The sequence below is a fragment of the Gouania willdenowi genome, chromosome 5 (assembly GCF_900634775.1).
Source record: "Gouania willdenowi chromosome 5, fGouWil2.1, whole genome shotgun sequence".
Classification (NCBI taxonomy): Eukaryota; Metazoa; Chordata; class Actinopteri; order Blenniiformes; family Gobiesocidae; genus Gouania; species Gouania willdenowi.
In genome coordinates, this window is record NC_041048.1 from 17,841,296 (window position 1) to 17,861,988 (window position 20,693).

General features: G+C 37.1%; 1 protein-coding gene across 1 annotated transcript; it reads right to left on the reverse strand.

Moving 5' to 3' along the window:
- Positions 1-1,595: 1,595 nt before the first annotated feature.
- LOC114462976 (inter-alpha-trypsin inhibitor heavy chain H3-like) lies at positions 1,596-19,073 on the reverse strand. Its single transcript, XM_028446169.1, has 19 exons — positions 19,005-19,073; positions 17,588-17,748; positions 17,364-17,468; positions 17,116-17,278; positions 16,920-17,030; positions 15,859-15,987; positions 15,655-15,771; positions 15,379-15,547; positions 14,152-14,262; positions 12,625-12,806; positions 12,355-12,534; positions 12,150-12,271; positions 11,432-11,595; positions 10,755-10,769; positions 5,742-5,910; positions 4,036-4,184; positions 3,808-3,892; positions 2,641-2,728; positions 1,596-1,715 (listed from the first exon to the last, which is right to left on the reverse strand). The coding sequence occupies exons 1-19, from the start codon at positions 19,071-19,073 to the stop codon at positions 1,596-1,598; spliced, it is 2,409 nt and encodes an 802-aa protein (XP_028301970.1).
- Between the last annotated feature and the right edge of the window lie 1,620 nt (positions 19,074-20,693).

A 20,693-nucleotide genomic window follows, 5' to 3' on the forward strand; every position in this document is an offset into this window, starting at 1 on the left:
TGCTGAGGACATAATGTGGAAATGTGGTATGTTGGGGGAAAGTCCTTGTATTACAAACACAAGGTTCTCATTCTGTTTATGTTGAGCAATATATCCATGGAGGTATTACACAATAGGATGAGGGCCAAGGAATACCTTCTGTGAAGGGGGAATTTGAGTTTATTCTCAGAATTTAAATTTTACTTATAGATTTCTAGGACTCTGTAGCCATGAAACAAAAAGGTAAATGGCAAAATGAATGAACAAATAAACGCTTGTGCTACAAAAAAAAGAAGAAGAAGAAGCAACGTATATGTTTATGCTGAGTGCAAACATTGGATACTAAAGCTGACTGAAAAATTGCTTTTATGAGTAAGCTATAGTTGCGCCTAACAATGGAAAAGTGGGACTATGCGCAGCCCTTTAGGGTATAGGAGGACTATGGAATTGCAAAGGGCCCCATGAGCCACAAGGAAACCCCAAAGCTGAGTCCTTGTGTTGCTGAGTTGTGTTTTTGCTCTTTAAAGATTTAAATAAACATCAAAACACTAATTATTTGTATTTCAGTCAGGACCGCTTTAGTCAAAATAAATGTGCATTAGGATTTATGTAGTGGCTTTGAGTGCTTTACATGAATATGCATGCAATCGTATATTTGGAGGTATGGGTCTGTTCCGGGACCTCCTTGCCCTTTCTATGAGCTTACGTAGAAAACCGGAGGTAGGGAGAGCACTCCTCTCTGACCTTCCCTGAGCCCTGGCTAAAGGCGAAAGCAAATAGAGCGGTTAGCGGAAACCCCCAAAACACCATACAATGCCAGGCTAGAGCAATATGAATTTGCTATGGGATCTCCTAAACCAAGGACACGAGTCCTCCTTGCTTTTCCACGCGCCTGCATGGAAAAGCCCAGGGCGGGGAAGAGCACTCTTCCCTTTCCCTCCATGAGCCCTCATGGAATGCCTGAAGCAAAGAGGGCGGTCAGCTAGACCCCCCAAACATTAGCCGGCTGGCAGCTGAGCAATATGAGATTATTATGGACTGTTATGGGTGAATTCGCAATAGGTTTTCCTAAACCAAGGCGACGGGGTCCTCCTTGCTTTTCCATGCACCTGCATGGAAAAGCCCAGGGCGGGGAAGAGCACTCTTCCCTTTCCCTCCATGAGCCCTCATGGAATGCCTGAAGCAAAGAGAGCGGTCAGCCAGACCCCCCAAGACCATATTATGCCGGGCTAGCAGATAAGCAGCATGGATCAAGATTAGAGCCAGGCGCCACAGAGCCAATAGATTTAATTCATTTCTGAGGAGTTAACATACTGAATGCCAGCATTTACGCAGCACTCATTGCTTTTTTGAGCATAAGGATAGATTGAGCCTCAGGCACCTTCACAGACAGGAGATGTCCAACGTCCTGTAGCCTTTAGCCTGTAGAATGGTGCTATGGATGCTGCACTGGTTGCTGCTCCAATGCCGAATGAATGAGTCGTGTAGCCTTGAGGAGGGAGTCCGCTGGATTGACAGAGCAGGCGAAGGCATGACGAAACCAGGCACAGGATATGACTTCCCCCTCCTCCGTAGAAAAGAGAGGCTCTTGTTTGCTGGCCTGAGATCGGCTCCTTTCATAGGCAGAAGATGTCCAATGTCCCGTAGCCTTTAGCGTGGAGACTGGTGCTATGGATGCTGTACTGGTTGCTGCTCCAACGCCGAATGAATGAGTTGTGTAGCGTTGAGGAAGTCCGCTGGATTGGCAGAGCAGGCGAAGAGTGACAAAACCAGGCACTTGATATGACTTCCCCTCCTCCGTAGCAAAGACAGGCTCTTGCTTGCTGGCCTGAGATTAGTTTCTCAGGTAACGAATCATAGAGTGGGTATGTGTATGTGCATGTGCCGTTCTGATGGATCGTAAGCTGATCATAAGCTGAGGCGACTTTCAGAGGATATGAAGGTTCTCCGAAAGAAGAAGAACTTTTCGTTTGGAGAGTTGGAGGAACGTAAACAACGACTGGACAAGAAAGCTCGAGGAGATACGGAAAAAAAGGACAGTGAGGAGGAGTAACAACAGGAACAATGACTGCAGACGAGAACGCATCACATAAAAAAGGACAAAAAAAAAAATGTTAATGATGAAATTATGCAGAAGATGAGAATGTTTGACAAGGGAAGAAACGAGGTTTGATGTAAAATTATCTGTGTTCAAATCAGGGGACGGATCTGGATAAGCATAATGCTTTTTTCCGTCGCCCTTTCCGGCATGCAAAAGGACAAAAAAAAAAAAAAAAAAACAATGATGTGATTCTGCTCTGAATGTCAAAATGAATTTCTGTGATTGCAACCATGTCGGAAATGAACTGAATAAATAAAAAAAAATAAAAATAAATAGATACGAGAGGACAGAAAGCAGAATTAGTTTCGGTCCTTCCTCTGGGCTCTCACAAAAGTGTGTAGCCCGGTTCCAGCTTTAATGTACTGCGGTATCCGAGCTTTGGACACCAGCGAATAGCTGCTGTCTCGAAATCTAAAGCTGTCTAGATGTCCGAGACTGTCCAGTACATGTTAGCCTGTATTCCTGCTAGCACCTGTGCTAGCTGCTTCATGGTTGCGCAAGCTAAGCCACCTACTCTCCTGACTGCGTCATGTGGTGATCGAAACTAAGGCACCTCTCACCAAGGGAGCGGGATGCTCTGGAGCTTGCCTCTGTCCATGTGGGGGTAAAATCTCCATTAAGGACAGACCTAAAGTCTGCTCCAACTGCCTGGGTTTGGAAAATGCCCGCATGGTGGTCGTAACTCCGGGCTTGTGTCAGCACGGCGCCGTGTTCAACGCACAAAGCCTCCGGAAGAGACTGGCACGCCAGGTTTAGTCTGTCGGTTTGACTAATCTTTATGAAATTTTATTCAATTTCCAAATCAGACTGGATCAAGATTGCACATTTCATTGTGATCTTTCAAAATGAAAAAATAAAACAAGAGTTCCCAAACCTTTTGACCAACTGTATTGTCACTAATGGGGATAGAAATTTCTTACAAGCCTTTAAAGTGTGAATGATCATGGTACCATGATCTGGATCACTGACCCAGATAACTACCATATTTCTGGAAAAGAAGATATTTAGTGCTTGGCGGCGGTTTATTGCTTAATTTATGCAAATTACTATCATTTCTGTGTACCTGATTGTCTTCTGGATTTATTCATGATGAATAGTGGCCGTGTTTTGTAAAGAGAGAAGGTCAACTCCCATGAAACAGTGGGATGGACAGAAAAAAAAGCATGATTTGTTTTCAAAGTATATCAAATTAAATGTATATCAAACTCAAAAACTAACTGGAATAATTGATTTTTAAGACCTTAGAATATGACATGATGACAAAAACATTTTAAAGAAGAAACACACAGATTGGAATTTTTTTTATTTAGAGACAATACACAAATACAAAATCAATGTCAAGGCGTGTGAGTTTCAGTGTCTTTTTTACCGAGTTAAATGACATCAAAGTTTGCTTTTCAATTCTATAATTTTTTTACTCTGAAGAGGACACGAAGGTGTACATTATAAATGAGGCCATATGGGTTCTTTGTTAAACTTCCTCAACTGTAAATTTTGCCACAGGTCTCAGCAGGGCGAACTCATTAGGAAGCCACCAGCAGCTCGTTTGGAAAGGGGGGACAATACTGTAGTCAACAGCAGTGTCACTGGAAAAAGAAAAGCAACTGTTGGAGGTACGGTAAATGCACACACACACACACACACACACACACACACACACACACACACACACACACACACACACACACACACACACACAAAGCTTTCGGGAAAGAAAACAAACACACCTCTGAGCTTCAATTTCCTCATCTATAATCCTCAATTTTGTAGTAGGCGACTGGTGGATTATCTCATAGGTTACAGGCTTCAGAGCTGGAGAAACATGGAGAAAATGACATTTTAGATACACACATATGACATGCTGCTTCAAATAAATTAGAATCTACAAATACGTGTATTTAAACTTCAGAATCCTTTTTCGAAACAAACGCAGGCTTTTTTTTTCTCCCACTCACCTAATATTCCTTCACCGAAGTTGTCTGAAGGCTGCTGTCTTAAAACAGGCCACAGGAGTTCTTTACCCGTCTGTCCATGAACTATGATGACCAGCCGCATGTCCCCGGCTGCAACATCTATTTCTTTGTCTCTTCTGATCACTGTTATACTAAGAAAAATAAAAATAAAAATGGTGTTTTGTCTTGATGCAGGTCAAAGAAGTCATAGAAATACTGTACTATATGTGTATTTATCTGTATTTTGTTGGTATGTTTGCACATTTGTACATTGTACATTTTTCCTGAAGGTGTGCACTTGTATTTAATCCATATTTAATTAACAGTCTTTCAGTTAATTATGCCTGTTTTTTTTCCTTTTCTATGTTTTAGTGTTTGTTCTTTTCATTCAATATTCTTGAGCAAATGTAAAAAAAAAAAAAAAAAGCAATTTCCCACTCGGATAAATAAAGTATATCTTGTCTTGAAACTTGAAGGAAACTTGTCTTGTATCACCTTTATAGATAAATTGGCGAATTGGCCATAATTTTTCCCACGCATAGGAGCGCTGAACACGGTTCCTGCTGAAAACAATTACTGATGTACAGCCTACTTGGAGTAGAATGCAATGTTGTTTTTATTGTTATTATTTATTGTCATGTTTATGCTGCAAAATCAAAACAAAGTACAACAACTGAACTCAAACTCAAAAACTGATGGACGTACTTTGATGTAAATTTAAAAAACATATCTAAAATTATATAAGGAACAAATTATTCAGTTTTGGAGGGGATCTGGATGAGTATATCGATTCTGGATCAGTTTTTGAAAATTAAGGATTCCCTATGTTTAGCTCTTTGAGCCGGGCTAAACATAGGGCTAAACATTCCGGGATTTATAAGGTGTGTGGTGTACTCCGAAGCTGGATAATCTCATAATTTTTTTAATTTAAAAAAAGGCAAAGTCACTACGATAACTTAGGCTGAACAGGGTTCTCGCCAGTGCTGTTGAGCGTAGTGGCCCCCACGATGTAATTTTGCTCCCCTACGGAGCGATGGAGCACCCTACGCTCAGTTTTTGGCAAAGTAGGGGGATTTTCTGTTGTTTTTTCTTCTTTGGTACTGTCGTAACAATTGTTGCACACTTGGACACAAATAGAACTCCCAGGCATGCCCAGGTTTTTTAAACTCTCTTTTTAATTTGCATAACCGAGAAACGCATACATCAGCCGCACTATCCATACAGGCAATTTGCTCGGACACTCCCGTCTTTACCCAAGGACCCCTGGTGCCCTTTAGCCATAATCACTGACCACGAGTATGTAAGTATGTAAGTTACATTTATGATACAATGCAGAGCAGTGTTTTGTGTGACACCAAGGTCGTAAAATCTGAGCTTTGAATTTAATTGGCCAAGCGGACTCTGCATCCATTACAGTCCCAATATATATATACAGTATATATATATATATATATATATATATATATATATATATATATATATATATATATATATATATATAAATGAAGTTATGAAGTCATCACGGGATCTGATGGATAATTTTTGGTAAGGTGAAGCCTGCCGTATACACACATCCAGCTTGGTAGTACAGGCCCTTAGTGAATTTAAATGTTTGCATGTAGAAAATCATATTGCTGTAAACTATATTAAAAACAGTACTTGGTACATTGGCATTTGTGTGTGTTTTGCTCTTTAGAATGCAAAGTCACCTTCCAGCTGGGATGATGCCTTGTTCAGAGTGGTGAGTCGTTGTCTGTCCTATTCGCACACTGATTAACTTTGGGCCGACCTCGACATGGTGAGAATTGTCAAAGTGGATCCCAATCTTGTTGAAGCCACCTTTTACATTTGAGTCAAGCTCACCATTCACATATAGGCCTGCTAATAAAGAGGACAAATGCACATCAGCAACAGTTTTCAAGTATTGTACAAAAATGCAACAAATGATGGATTAAAAAGAAGACACATTCGTTTATATATCTATATGATGTACCAGGTCGCATTACTGACCTCTGGTGGGATGGTGAAACAGTTTCAGGCGCGTGCCACCAAAGAAGTCAAAACAAAGTGGAAGAGACTGATTCTCACTTCTTAGCAAAAACCGGTGCAGAATCAAAGCTACAGACAACAAAGAAGATTAAAGTAAAACAATGAAATAACCAAACTTCAATAGTTTAAAAAAAAAAATGGGACTCGTGTAGTGTTCTGATTATGTTTTTAATTACTAAGTACTATTTTTAATTAAGTATATGTACCTTCCTTGAGCATTATTTTTTGGGGGGGTTCTTATTATTAGTTTGACTCCAATTCATTTGAAAGACAAATATTGTTAATGCTATTATTTATTTATTATTTAATTTTAAATTTTAAATTATTTTCATTTTTCCATTTATGTAGTATAGCAGTTATGTGAATCTCTTCACATAAATGGACCATGAGAAAGATGTAGATACTCCACATGAGCACCCATGACCCATTTTTTAAATAAAATAGTGATTTGTATTATTAAAACAGCAATTTAAGGGTGGCGAGATAACGTTTGGTTAGTTAAAGAAAAGGCCAACTGAACCTTACAATATTAGAATTTATTTATTTTTTGTTAAAAGTAAGGGAAATATTTTTTTGTAATTATTGTTTGTTTGTCAGAGTAAGTTTCGTGGCAATATGAAGCAGTTCTTATAGTGAATGCTGCTGATTTTCTTAACCAATATTTCTTTCAATCATTTGATAGATGTTATTGAATGCTATTGAAAAGCCCTTTGTTTATTTCTTGAATAACAGTGGATTGGTTTGATGTGGTTTCTTAACACAAACCAACTTTTTATGGTAATAAAACACCACAGAGTGTTATTCAGTTGTATCGCTATTGGATACCTGTTGCATTGGTGTATGAATAAAAACAGTGCATGAGTGTGTTCTTATTTGCACTTATGATGACATTATGATGACATTCTGTAAAGGTACAGAATGACTTCTGTACCTTTACCTAAGTGATATTTTGACTAAGCTTACTTTTACTTGTATTGGAGTTGCTTTTGACAGAGTATCTGTACTTTCAGTCAAGTAATAAAGTTGAGTACTTTGTCCACCTCTGATCATTTTATATGTTGATCAGTTAACTAACAAAATGTAATATAATGTAATTACAAAGTTGGATGTTCTGTAGAATTTCAGTTGTCATCTTATTAAGTCCATCATGTTATATACAGTCAATGTTTTAATGGTGCATGTTATGATAAATACTGTAGATTGATTCCATAATCAGATTGAAAATTGGGGTGTTGGAAACATGTTTGAATCACAAAAATAATTAAATTGAAGCAAATAGACACATTTTTACCTTGAGGATTATCTGTCGGTAATGTTGGTCTTATCATACCAAATGTTGGTGCTGGATCCATATCAACTATAAAACAAAAAGAAGAAAAAGTTAAAAATACATAGAGTTTAATTACATTTGAAAAAAACACAGTTCAACAGCATCTAAATATTTCATTTGATATATATCACAGACTGATTTGTGATCAAATTTTTCAAATGTATATTGTGTGGATATGACCTGCTCGACTTTGACTTATTCTAAATAACTAACATGATATATAATAGTATGTATATTTGTGTTTACAATAGCCATGAGCCCATGATACATCAATTCTTAAACTCCCTATATCAATAGTAGCTCTATGAGCCACTAAAGCCCCAAAGCTTTGCCTGAACTGAGGAAAATGTAGAGTACCTTCATCCCCTTATATGACCCCTTATATGCTGTGACTGGTATTTCTGATGTAGGAATGATTGACAGGTATTCATTATTCAGCGGGTTATGGACCATTTCTAATTAAATGGATTAGAAATCTCTGCATGTAATTTGGCAAACTGGGGGCACTAAACGGTCTCTTGCATTGCACCCCCACAAAGTGGAAAACGTCTCTGCTTAGCGCCATTTTTAGATTTTTGACTAATTCGCCTTTACAATTTTCTAAATAACAACTATCAAAAAACAAATAAATAAGGATTAATTCAAAAGCTTGAATTGAATTATGTCATGCTGTCTTTGCTCTGCGATCCATCCCAGAATTGTGGTAGTAGGCCTACAGTCATGACAGTGATAGCTCTGTAGGAAAACAACTTTTCTAAATGGCCGTGATTCCTGTAGTAAATACTCTGATGTCAGTTTTCTGTAACCAAGCAATCAAATGATAGAATTATACTTTTGGATGTACATGACATAACTTCAGTGTATCATACCATGAGACGACACTGAAATGAGGAAATCATGTAATTGCTCTCCGTAATCAAGAGCAGGAAGAGACATACGCTCTGAAAAACAAAAGAGAATATAATGAAACTAATACACAGGCAACAAATCATTTTTGAAAGAATCCTGAAATGTTTTAGTCTTTCTTAAGTTTTATTGAATTTGTTTCATGATCATTATTTTGTTATATTTTCATAATAAATTTGTGGCACTTCACCAATAACACAGCAGCTCATCCAATCAGAAAATATTATGACTTCAGCCAATCACAATCCTATGACATTGGCCCTGTCCCAATACTCGCACTTCCACCCTCGCGTCCCTCATTTCCGGGTTCCCGATGATGGATGCGAGTGCGTAGGGAGTTCCAATTCTCCAGAGTGGTCTTTCGCCCCGCCCCCTTTGCACCTCTGATCCACACTTTGCCGAAGCCTCCAAGGGGACTTCGGCGAAACATATTACCCATAATTCTTTGTGGTATAAACCAAAAAGGCAGAAAAAGCCCTTAAAATCTGAATACTAAACAGGTATTCTCATACATACAGACCAACGCAACCAGACGATTTATAAATATATTTAAAGGTTGTCCTGGCTCGGCTATAGAGAGTGATGATGGGGTTCCCTGCAGTCAGTTGCCCATAGCATTAAATTACTGTTTTAACAAACTCTGGCGTCCCAGAGAGAGTCTGACGTATACGTCTCCTTCTGTTCCTGCGCTTTTTTCTACTCAAAATGGTTGTTTTATGCAGTTTTAGTAGCATTTTCAGCAGCAATATTGCAAAAATGGATGTCGCAGATAAGGCGCAAGTTGATGACGTAAACCGCATTGTCCAAATTCTGCAATTTTTGCACGCTTGTAACCTGCTCACTCCAACCCTTACGTGCACTTGTAACAAGTGCACACTTCGTAGTGGAGCGTTGGGTGCAGTGTGGGTATTTGGGCAGGACCTTAGAGTCATCACCGATGCAATATGCCGCTGATAATAGCACTACCGGAAGTCAGATTCTTACTACTCTTGGCTACTTCACAAGCATTGTTGACACACCTTACATTGCTAAAAGTATTTTATACTATGATCTTTTGATAAAGCTTGCAATTAAAGTGCACTATGAGTGTACTATGAAAAAATAAAAAAGCATTCTTCGTGAATGCTTTTTCTTTTTTTAAATGGTCTGTTCTTAAGAAAGATACTTTTAAGTGCATACAATTTCCTGAATTAAGTTATATAAACCTTTGGTCAAGGGTGCAACCAGACAAGGTAGACATGAACATAGAGCAATGTCCTTAAATATGCACTACATTCCTCTGTATAAACAAACAGTGGATGTTAAGAGGATAACTCTATCACTCCTCCTCAAGATATTTTCTTGTCACATATATTTGTCTTTAGTGAGGAAACATTAATGTAGACTTGTGAATGGTGCATATCATTCAAAGCAAGGTTAAAATATGCAATAAATACATTAAGATTAAGGATGGGAATTGATAAGAATTTAGCAATTCCGATTCCATTATCATACTGCTTATCGATTTGATTCCTTCTCAATTTTCTGATCAATTCTCATTGGGTAAGGAAATTAAATAATACAAATGGATTTGTTTGCTTTAACTCTTTATTATATTATCTTTGTCTCTTTAATTTCCTGCAGGGATATCAGCTCTCTTTTAATCCACCAGGTATAGATTGTTTTCACTAGATAATAATATATACAAAAGTGCTATATAAAATTGATGAATTATTATTTTTATTATCATTATTATTATTATTACAACATATGACACATTTTGGCTACAAACATTTGAGAATATTTACAGTGCTCCTTTTGAACTTGAACAACTTGATCCAAAACTAATTCAGACATAAAACAAATAATTTTTCTGTAAAAAAGAACATAATAACCAAAAGTACAGCTGCGCTTATTGTTATGTATTTAAACGGTAAAGCTTTAGTTTAGCATTTGTTTGCATTTCTATAAATGGACCTTCAGAGACGCCGTACCCTTGGTTACATGTGACGTCATCAGCCGTGTGTGTGTGAACAAACTAAAGACAACGATCAGTACCAGTCGGTCTCCCGTGTCTGATTACTTGTTATGAGGACATAAACTGGCGACGAGGTGTGTGTTCTGGCGGAAGTTTGTTGTTTTCGTAAGAAAAGTCTGTGCAAGAAGCAACTTTTGCGCAAGTGTACAGAACCCGGAAGTGAGTAGCGTAGCGACAGAGACGCTACAAAGGACAGCGCAGCTGCAGGTAGAGGAGGCGGATTCTCCGTGGTGGACATCGAACAACTGTATGGTGCAAGGAGCTTCACTTGGTGCTAGCATAAACACAATATACTATATACTGGGAAATGGTTCTCAGAAAAAAAATTAAGATATACTGTTTTTGCTTTAAATGTACGTGTGTGGATGTAAACAGACGTTTGAAGATGCTCAATGTTTGGCTGATGAGACTAAGCCTTACTTGGAACAGACGCTCCTGTCAAGAGAAGACAAAGACAAAATGTGTTAATACAGAGTTTCACTGTTTACATAACACATGCATTTGTTTCATATTTGAAACAAGTTATAAAATATAAAATATATGATGTTTCCTAGTATTATCAAAGCTATTAGTGCAATTCTTTATCAACAAATTATAGTTACTGAACAACAGGTAAAGCTAAATGCATTATATGTAGTTAAAGTAAATTCAAAATAAGGATATTTTTTAATTGGGAGATTTTGATAAGACTCAATTTTATAAGTTGACAAAACATGATCAAATGTTTTGGTATAACTACACTTTTTACTTAATTAAGAGTCCACAACTGCATGGCGTTGTTTCCTCTACATCACATTACTGTCCACATAGATACAAATTCCACCTGCACACCTCAAATAAGAGAAAATCATAATTATAATAACACTAACTAATTTTGTAAAAGAGCTTGTTGAGTTTTTCTATTAAAAGGTGCAAACAGTGCAGTAACAGGAAGACAAAATGACCTGCAATTTTCCTACTTGGTTTGGATCGTGAAGCACCACCAACAACAGGATCATGATGCAAACGATAACGTACAGGATGACCACGAGGATGACCAGGATAAACGGAAAGACCAAGACCAGGATGAACAGGTGGAGCTAAATCCATTTCCCTACTTGACTGTGGTTTTCCTTCCTTAGGTTTATCAAGCACATCCGTTTCCTCTCCTGGCGGCTTGGTGACCACCATGGATGTGAGCGGTGTCACAAAGCTGTACTTAAGGGACAACTCCAAAGCCTCCTTCTGCACCGCCTCCTTCTCAGGTCCAGATAAAACAACCCTGAGACACAAATTGTTGCGGTAACATTCCAGGAAAGATAGTAGAAAGTACTACAATCATGATTCTACCTGTTGTTTTTTCCCCAACTTATTAGATTTGTTCAGCTACAAATGTTTCATCTGATTAAAAGCACACACAGACTGCATGCAAAAAAAGACACAATTTCTCAACCCTACATCATGCTATCTTATTTTGAAAAAAAGAGAGAAATTATAATGTTAACATATAAATGCTTGTATTTATGTGCCAATTGTTTGCTAAATTAGAAAAGGGTTTTAATTATCATTGAATGATTAGGTTTTTGATTGAAAATGAATGGGAACTATTAATTTGTTCAATTTTTGGTTAGATAGCGCTGACCGTGGCTTTGTGACAACCTGATCTTTAGTACCTGTAGCTAAATCTTTCTGAATAGTATTGTACATGACCTTTAAAAGAGCTTGCAATTAAAGTTCACTAAAGGTACTCTTTAATCTTTAATTGCTGTTAGCAGAGGTCACAAACCAGTGACCTGCTGTAACTATAGAAATAAAGAAGATGACTTTCACACTCACTCTTTCTGTAGAAGCTGTTTCACTGTGAGGTAGGCCCAAACCCTCTGAATTTGGTCATCAGAGACCACTTCAGTGAATTCCACACTAGCGTTTGTTTTAGAAAATCTCACCCTCTTGTTTGCCTGTCATAGTCAGAGTGTATTTTAAAACAGTTAAAAAAAAAAAAGATTTCATTTGATCAAGGCTGAAGTAGATGGATTCTCACCGAAATGGCAATAACTTGTGAATCGAAGTTCTCACTGTTGTTGTCAGTAACCTGACCGGCCACAACAATCTCAGAGCCATTATAATACATGCTGAAGTTAGTCTGGGTCAGATTGCTGGCTCCAGAATAAGTCATTGCCACATCCAGCAACAGAGGATTGGCCACCTCCTCATAGAAACCCTGTTTATTTACAGTTTGGACAAGAGACATAAGATTCTCCTCGCCAAAAAAAATGTATCATTACAGTGAAGTACTGTGACCGATCAATACCTTAAGCTGTAAATCAGCATCAGAGTCCTCATAAATCCTCCGTGCCACCCCATTGTTCTGCAGAGACATCTTCTCAAGGAAGTTGAAGTTTACATCAAAACCAAAACCCAGACAGTAGAGAGGGAACTTGTCTGCGATGGCTTTTCTCACATTTGACTGGATTCGTTCCGGATTAGTCACCCCTATATAAAGAAAAGTAGTTTAAACTTAAAGAGTAACAAAAACTCGAAACCGCTTTTTTCTGCTGAATACAACTGTATTTGTGTATGAAGTAATGCTGTTGATTGAATCCTAGTCCAACGCTCAACATTTTAGTCAAAGTATTTAAATTTGGCATATTTAGTTCTTTCATACCATTAGTTTGATGTCTCACTATGGGATATACAGTATGCCTCCGTGTCAAATCTCAGACGTCCTTTCTCATTCGGCGAACCTGATTGGCTGATGAAAATCTATCCATTCGCGACAGATAGTCCCGCCTGCTGCAGTGGGCGGAGAATACATGGGCATTCTTACACCTCTTCTCGCTCAGGAAGCTTCTCACCGAAGCGGTTCAACTGTCCATAGGTGGACCCGCATTGGATTCTACCACAGGGCGCTGTTGTGTATCCTTTCCGTCGGAAGACTTAAAACTGAGCAGTGCTTTCCTTGTCCCCACACTCGGAAATTACACTGTTTTCGATGTTCAAACTTAATGTTATTTGACGATTCAAAATAGATGCTGATTAATAAGAACATATTTTACAATAATAAGATGTATCATATAAATTAGCAATCTGATCATGACAATCATATATTTTAAACCAGTACAGCAATCTCTGTATGACAAATCCTGTACAGCAATCTCTGTATGACAAATCCTGTACAGCAATCTCAGTATGATTGGCACAAAATGCACTTCACTGACAAACAACTTGTTGAAATATTCAAAATACATTATTACACTTCTTAATACACAATATCTATCTATCTTTCTATAATAATCTAATAATCTTGTCATACAGAGATTGCTGTACTAATTAATAAAAATGCTTAAAAAATATGATTGTCATGATCAGAATGCTAATGTATGTGAATACAGCTCATTATTGTAAAGTACTGTATGTTCTTATTAATCAGCATCTGTTTTGAATAGTCAAATAACATAAAGTTTGAACATTAACTATGAAATTGAATGAATAATCTCAGCATAGTGAAAGTAACAAAAAGCACAGCGGAAGTAGCAAAAATTCATTTTTCGGTAGTGCGCATGCGCATATACAATCTCAGTACGAGGCAATCCCAGTACGCCACACCGGCCATTTCAATTGATTTTTGTTATTTACTGACAACAAGATAATGTGCTGGGCGTATCTTAAATGCTCCAGGAGCCCCACCCATGATCAAGGTATTTCCCTCCTAGTTGCAGGTCAGGAGAAAGCAGGAGATTATTACACATCAGGGATATTTGTTTGTTTGCTTCAAAATTCAGTTTTTGATAAGTAAGAATGTTTTAATCATGCATGTATCTGTGAGTCGTTAAATAACCTGAGGTTGGATCTCCATCCGTGAGAAGTATGAGGATTGATGCTGAGCTTTCTTTATGATGTGCATTCAACATTTTTGTTCCCTCCAGCACTGCTTTGTTAATGTCTGTGGCTGAAATGCAAGAACCAAAAAAAAAATTATTACATACAATTATTGAAATTTTTTTAAAAGGTTTTTACAGACAGTTTGAACTGATGAGAATCTGAGTTACTAACACATTTAGGGACTGGATAACACAAATACATGCAATGGTTTTATCATGTTGTGTGTATATATATATATATATATATATATTCTCCTAAGATTACTCAACTGCATATGTTTTACCAAATATTTCAAATGCTACACATACCTGATATCAATTTGCAATTATAAAGTGTACATATCAACATCTTTTTAAATAATTAATCTGTGTATACATATTAAATATATGTTTTTAAAAGAGATATAATGAAGTGCAAGCATAACATACACTGTAGTGTAAACATTGCCTTAACTAACCTTGTCACACTCTGATGGCCAGGGGCAGAACAGTTTAGAGAGAGAGTTGCATCATCTCCGTTCACACCAATGGGACAGTTTTTTGTTTTGTTTTTTATTTTAATTTTTTAACAGCAATGGCGGTTCATGGAGTTGCACAGTAGTTCTTGAAAGTGAGGAGTTGTGGAGTAGACAGGTACTTTTGAACGGTACAATGTTGAAATAATAAATAATCATATTGGATATTATTATTATTATTATTATTATTATTATAATAATAATAATAATAATAATAATAATAATAATAATAATAATAATAATAATAATAATAATAATAATAGATGAATTAATTAACACAGGACGGTGTACTGTATATGTGTGCATTACGGACTACCAAGTCAATTTCCCAGTGCTGTTTTTTTAAAACTATACTCGGAAAAATAAACTTTTCTGATTCTGATATGATGGTGTACTGTATAAATATTGTAAATCAATGCAGTTATTGATGACAAATTACCTAAAATCCCAGTTATGCCACTAACTTCCAGGAACTATTTCAGTCTATTTCGAACTTCTGTTGTGGTAACTCTCTCTCTAAACGGCTCTGGCCTGCTTTATTAGTTTCTGCATTGTCCATTTTGCCACAAATGGTAAGAAACAGCTCTGATCAACTTACTGGCAGACTTTTGAATAAAAGGCTTCTCAATATAAAGAAGAAAATGTGAAGTTATTAAAAAGTCTTCTTACATCCTCTGTCTTGGATTTTACGAGCAAAACTTTTGGCACTCTTTACGTTTTCCTCAGTGGCTTGAACCAGTTCTCTTTTCCAATGAAAAATATTGTCATCAAAAGTCATGAGACCAAAGTGATCGTCTTCAGCCAGGTCGTTCAAAATGTGGATCAATGCTATCCGTGTCTGTTTAACAACACCATTAAACAGTACGTTAAAAACTGCATTTTTTGTTTTTTTTAATTTTGTATCAATCATGATTTTTATGTCACAACTTGCACTGCATACTGTACCTGCTGTATTTTTTTGCCATGCATTGAGCCACTTTGATCAATGACAAACACCACATTTTTTGGCATACGGGGAAGTTCAGATGGAGCAAAGTGGTGAACAAAGTAGCCTGGAGATCTCTTTGGATTCAAAGAAGACAATTTAACAACTGTAACAACTATTTGAGCACTTTTGAAAAACCATAAAACGATTAAATTATGTAATACCTTTAAGTCACCCAATGATGAGATCCTGTTGACATCATAAACAATGACCAGATCTCCATTCAGGCCCTGTTCTCCACAGCTGTCACAGGTTTTTTGTTGGTCTTCTGTCGGATAAAAATGCACCCAGGCCTGGAAACCAGATGAGTTTTTCTGCTTTAGGTCTTAAAATTTAGTTGTTTGTTTCTGGGTAGTCAAGCTTGGGAAGAGGCTACCTTTGACCCTCTGGCTCCTTCAAAACCCAAAAAACTCTAACCACAACTTCCATAGAAGATCACTTTGAAACATGGAAAATGGTGGGAAAATCGAAAGTAGTAGCACACACTTCAGGTGTTTCAATGCATTAAATTGCCAATAGTGTCAAGCACCAAGGCAAGCAGATTGCTTGAATCAGAGGAACTTGATTGGTTGACATAATACTCTGACTTGTACTTGATAAAACAACAAAGTCATTAATTAGATATCTGACTGTGAGACATGCCTGTTTTTTTTTTGTTTTTAAGCTCTTGTTACTGCAGCTTGTAATATAATTCTTAACAGTTAATTATGCAATTACTGATAATATAAATGTGAAAGCTGGCATCCCAAACTTTTTTGCCACAGTAGGCATTCATATCTTAATTTAAATTAGCAAAGTAAGGATTTTGGATGAAAAAGTCAGGAGAATTTATTGTCAGCCCTAATTCTTAAAGTGTTGAATGACAATAACTTTTTTAGACATTTTCAACTCCAAACAGGCATGAAGCATGAATTAATATAATTTACCTTTTATTATTTCAACTAACTAAAAAAAGTTTTCACAATAACAAAGACATTTGCAGGCTCGTTGCACTAGTGTCGGTTCTGAAATGATGCAGTAAAGGTGCATCATTTTGCTGACACTTGGTACTATTGGTGAACATCAAAGATGCAAAACCTTCATGGTAAAATGGGCAAATATATAAAAAACAATCAGTGTAACAATAAGGATGAAGAAACTGAGATGTATTTTTGAAACCAGTCAAATTTGAGTTGTTTTCAAACTTCATTTGGCACAGTTGCAATTTCTAACTATAGTTTCGTACCTGTTTATCTGCATGTGTTTTAGTGATGGCATTGGCCAGGGCTTTGGTGCTTAATCCTCCCTTCACATCGATAAAACTGATGCCGGCTTTTTCGTGAATGTGCACATCTACCTGGTAAAGAGACAAAAACAACTCAATGGAACCTTGTATTTTAGGAAGAACACCCAAAGGAAGTAAAAGCAGATGAAAACAATACCTTGAAGTCTTGGACCGGCTGCATGGGTCGTGCATGGATTAGTAGCTCATACTTGCCGAGAGTGCGTGTCATCAGCTCCTCATATGTGAGTTCAAATGTGACCTTTTTGTGAGCAGCCACAGTCACTGAAGTCTTAAACTCCTCCAAAGTCCTCCCAACAGAACTAGAAGACAATAAAAAACACAGGAAAGAAGCTGTTTTCTAAATTTGTCATGCAGCAGAAGTTCTTCAACAGTCTATAGGTATACCTGACAAGCCCCGCGCTTTCCCCCCTGGAGACAGCCTCAGTGTACTGCCTCTGAGCTTGCTCCTTTGCTTTAACTGTGCCATCATACACTTGGCCATCTATGAACCTGAGGGTTTAAGAAAATTAAAAGTCATTACATGCACTCTCAATTAGTTTCAGTATGTTTAAAGGGTTTCTATTTTCAACAAATGTGTTTTCATGACTTGTTTTGTCCACTTTACTCACATTCGGAATTTACTGATGAAGGCGTTTTTTGGGATGCGAACATGAAACTCTATCTCTTTGGACTCATTCATGCGATTAGCCACACGGCTTTTGATGACTGTGGTGGCATAGCGTCCAGTGACTGTGGAGTTGATGTGAAAGCTGTAGATGTCCCAGTCATCCTGGGTGAACATTGGAGATGTGTTTCAGCTAAAGTGGTTAACTACAATTCATTTGGATAGAGAAGCTATTGGATTTGGAGAGTGTTGACTTTGTACCAATGAGGAGAACCTCTGTTTTTAGTTTCAGGAGATTATGATTTAACCAGGATTTAACTTCTGTGATGCAGTTTGTAAGGAATGGTGGTAGTGAGGTAGAGCTGAGTGTCATCCGCATAGCAGTGTAACTCCATGTTTTTACGGAAGATATTGCCTCGGGGGAGGAGATAAATTATGAAGTGACGGGGGGAGGTGTTTGATTCAAAGGATCTGAGTTGGATGAACTGCAATGTCACGGCCTGGAAATTTTAGGCAAAATTTGTCAATTCTGAGCAACAAGCAGAGTATATAAAGATTATAAAAAGATTGCATTCTAATGTGCAGTTGAGGCTTGAACTCACAATTTCTGTTAAGTTAACAAATCATTCAATAAGTCATGATGGAACATGCTCTACAACACTGAGCTAATTGGCAAATGGAAATGTTTCATGTAGTTTCACTAACTGACTAAACCAGTCAACTGTGTGCAAGACAGCAGCTGTTAGGGTTTAAAGCACATTTCCAAACGGCTGTCAAAAAATCATTTTTGCATTGACTCCAATTGTTAGAATGAGAGAATCTGTTTTTGCAATAAAATTCAGATATTTTCCAAACATCATCTACAAAGACCCTAAAATGTTGTCATTTTTAAATAAAAATGTATTAAGCAAGAATTTGCAAGTTTATAAATCACAAGACACAAAGACCACGCAAACACAAACCATGCATGGTTTTTGAAATTTAAAGTCAAATTCCACATTGATCTAAATCCGTATTCTGATGTATATGCATTTCACAGAGGATAAGTCCATAGATACTGACTTTTTGCAAATTGCATGTAAAGCTAAACAACTCACACCTTGGATGTGATTTCATGCCTATAATTTATCTTTAATTCAGACTCCAACCAACTACATGTAACTTTAAATTCCTTTTTGTTAGTGAGATCCTAAATACATGCAGACAAACACCAAACAAATGTATTAAACAATGATCAGAAGCAACAGTAAGGGATCCTGAGCACCAGAGCTTCATTAATGATTAGGTCCAGGGCTCCAACTCCTCAAATGTAAGGATACTATATGAGAAAACCAAATAATTTGTTAAATAAAAAACAAACAGATTAAAATAATAAAACTAAACCTTTATCCTAAAGTGTGGCCAGGTGTTCAGCCTCTTACCTTGTTTGGTAGCGTTGTAACCAAACAAAACAACCCAAGGAGGGTAACGTGCACCACAGTTCTCCTCATGCTGCCTCCCAACTGAGTGTAGGCAAGGTAGCAATGGTTGGATTTTAAACTCAAGCAAACAAGAGGAGAGATGATGTGTACACAGCTTTTTTCTAAAAAGTAAACTTGCTCTTTTGTACTACCCCTAAAACCCTCACCTACGCAGAGAAAGTTTTCCATATGATTTGCAAGCTTTGATAGGACAATATTACTGTAATATTATATTAAATTATATTATATTATAATATGTTAGTACAATTTTTTTAAATTAGTATTTAGAAAAAGTCCTGAATACATGTTAATGTAAGGAGTATTTAACAGACATATCTTGTCAAGCAAAAAGGAAATGTATTGATAAGTATGTACAACTTTCATTCAAATATTACTTTACAATGTCTGGAAATAGCCATAAAACAGTTGTAGTGTTGTGATGTACTTAACATTTTGATATTAAAAGGTTTATACTCTTTTGAACTCAGGTTAACAGTTTCAACACATGTATGTCCTCAGCAGAACTGAGAGGCTTTCATTTTTGAGTAAGTGTATCATGATATTTTCAAAGAATGAGGCCCAGTGTGCAATATCAATAATGGCTGCAGTAATATCCTTACGTTTCTAGAACACATGTCTTCTGTACCATCTGTTTTACATTTAAGCTGGTTTATATTTAAGCCTGAGGGGCACCTGGCATAGAGGGCCCCGGTTATTGAATTATTGATAGGTTGTTTTTCTCCAATCTATTGCAAAGACAGCAGAACCATTATTCTCCGATGTATGAGCTAATGTTAAAGAAGAAAAGCAGATGTCAGGTGACGTATCAATGAAGTATATAGGCACCTGCTGCTCGAAGAAGCTTCAGAGCTGCTTTCAACCTTGCACTCTCCGGCCAAGCCATGGTGTCTGTATCTGACGTTTTCATCATGTTGTATTTATATCATGAAGATGTCAGCGGAGAATTCTTCAACCTCTTCACATCAACATTTAGACAACGGGAAATCCACAACACAGGTGACACAAGATGCACAAATAAATTGTACACCTTTTACTGGGAATACAGAAGAAAGAAGCTTCAGTGTAGAGAACAGAGAAAATAACTGCATAGAAACAAGTATTACAGTACAGCAGTGGTTCCCAACCTTTTTTTTTTAATCATGACCATTTTGAAATCACAAATTTCTGGCAACCCCAGAGAGTTTTGAATCATGTTTGGTATACTATGTAACAAGTAGCCAGGATTAATGCACAAAGCTCAGATATTTTTATACTGCATTTTATTTTCAGTAGATTTATATTTGAGGAAAAAAAGTAAAGAAAAAAGTTGTTTGATATTGTGTGTTGTTTGAATTTGAGACAAAACAATTTTCATTATTTTTTTATAATTTGAATGATTTATATACAGTATTTTTTAACAATCACTACACATTTTAGGTGATCCCACATGGGGTCACGACCCCAAGGTTGAAAAATACTGCCATAGAGACAAACACGCTAGTTTCAAGGTCTTGTCACTTCGTGCAAACACGAACGATTTTGGTGACGGTCCAGTGGTCTCTAAAGTTCAATTCTCTCTTCACGAGTGCTGCGTGTTCCATGTTTAAATTACATGTGGTATCTCAACACAAACATAGGTTCTTGTGTAGA

What these genes read in the sequence shown, in the direction of transcription:
- LOC114462976 (XM_028446169.1), bottom strand. Translation starts at nt 19,073, where the DNA reads ATGAGGAGAACTGTGGTGCACGTTACCCTCCTTGGGTTGTTTTGTTTG. An exon ending in TTACAACGCTACCAAACAAG is followed by an intron (nt 17,749 to 19,004) that starts GTAAGAGGCTGA and finishes ATGTTCACCCAG; the next exon opens with GATGACTGGGACATCTACAG. An exon ending in AGCCGGTCCAAGACTTCAAG is followed by an intron (nt 17,031 to 17,115) that starts GTATTGTTTTCA and finishes TCTCTTTACCAG; the next exon opens with GTAGATGTGCACATTCACGA.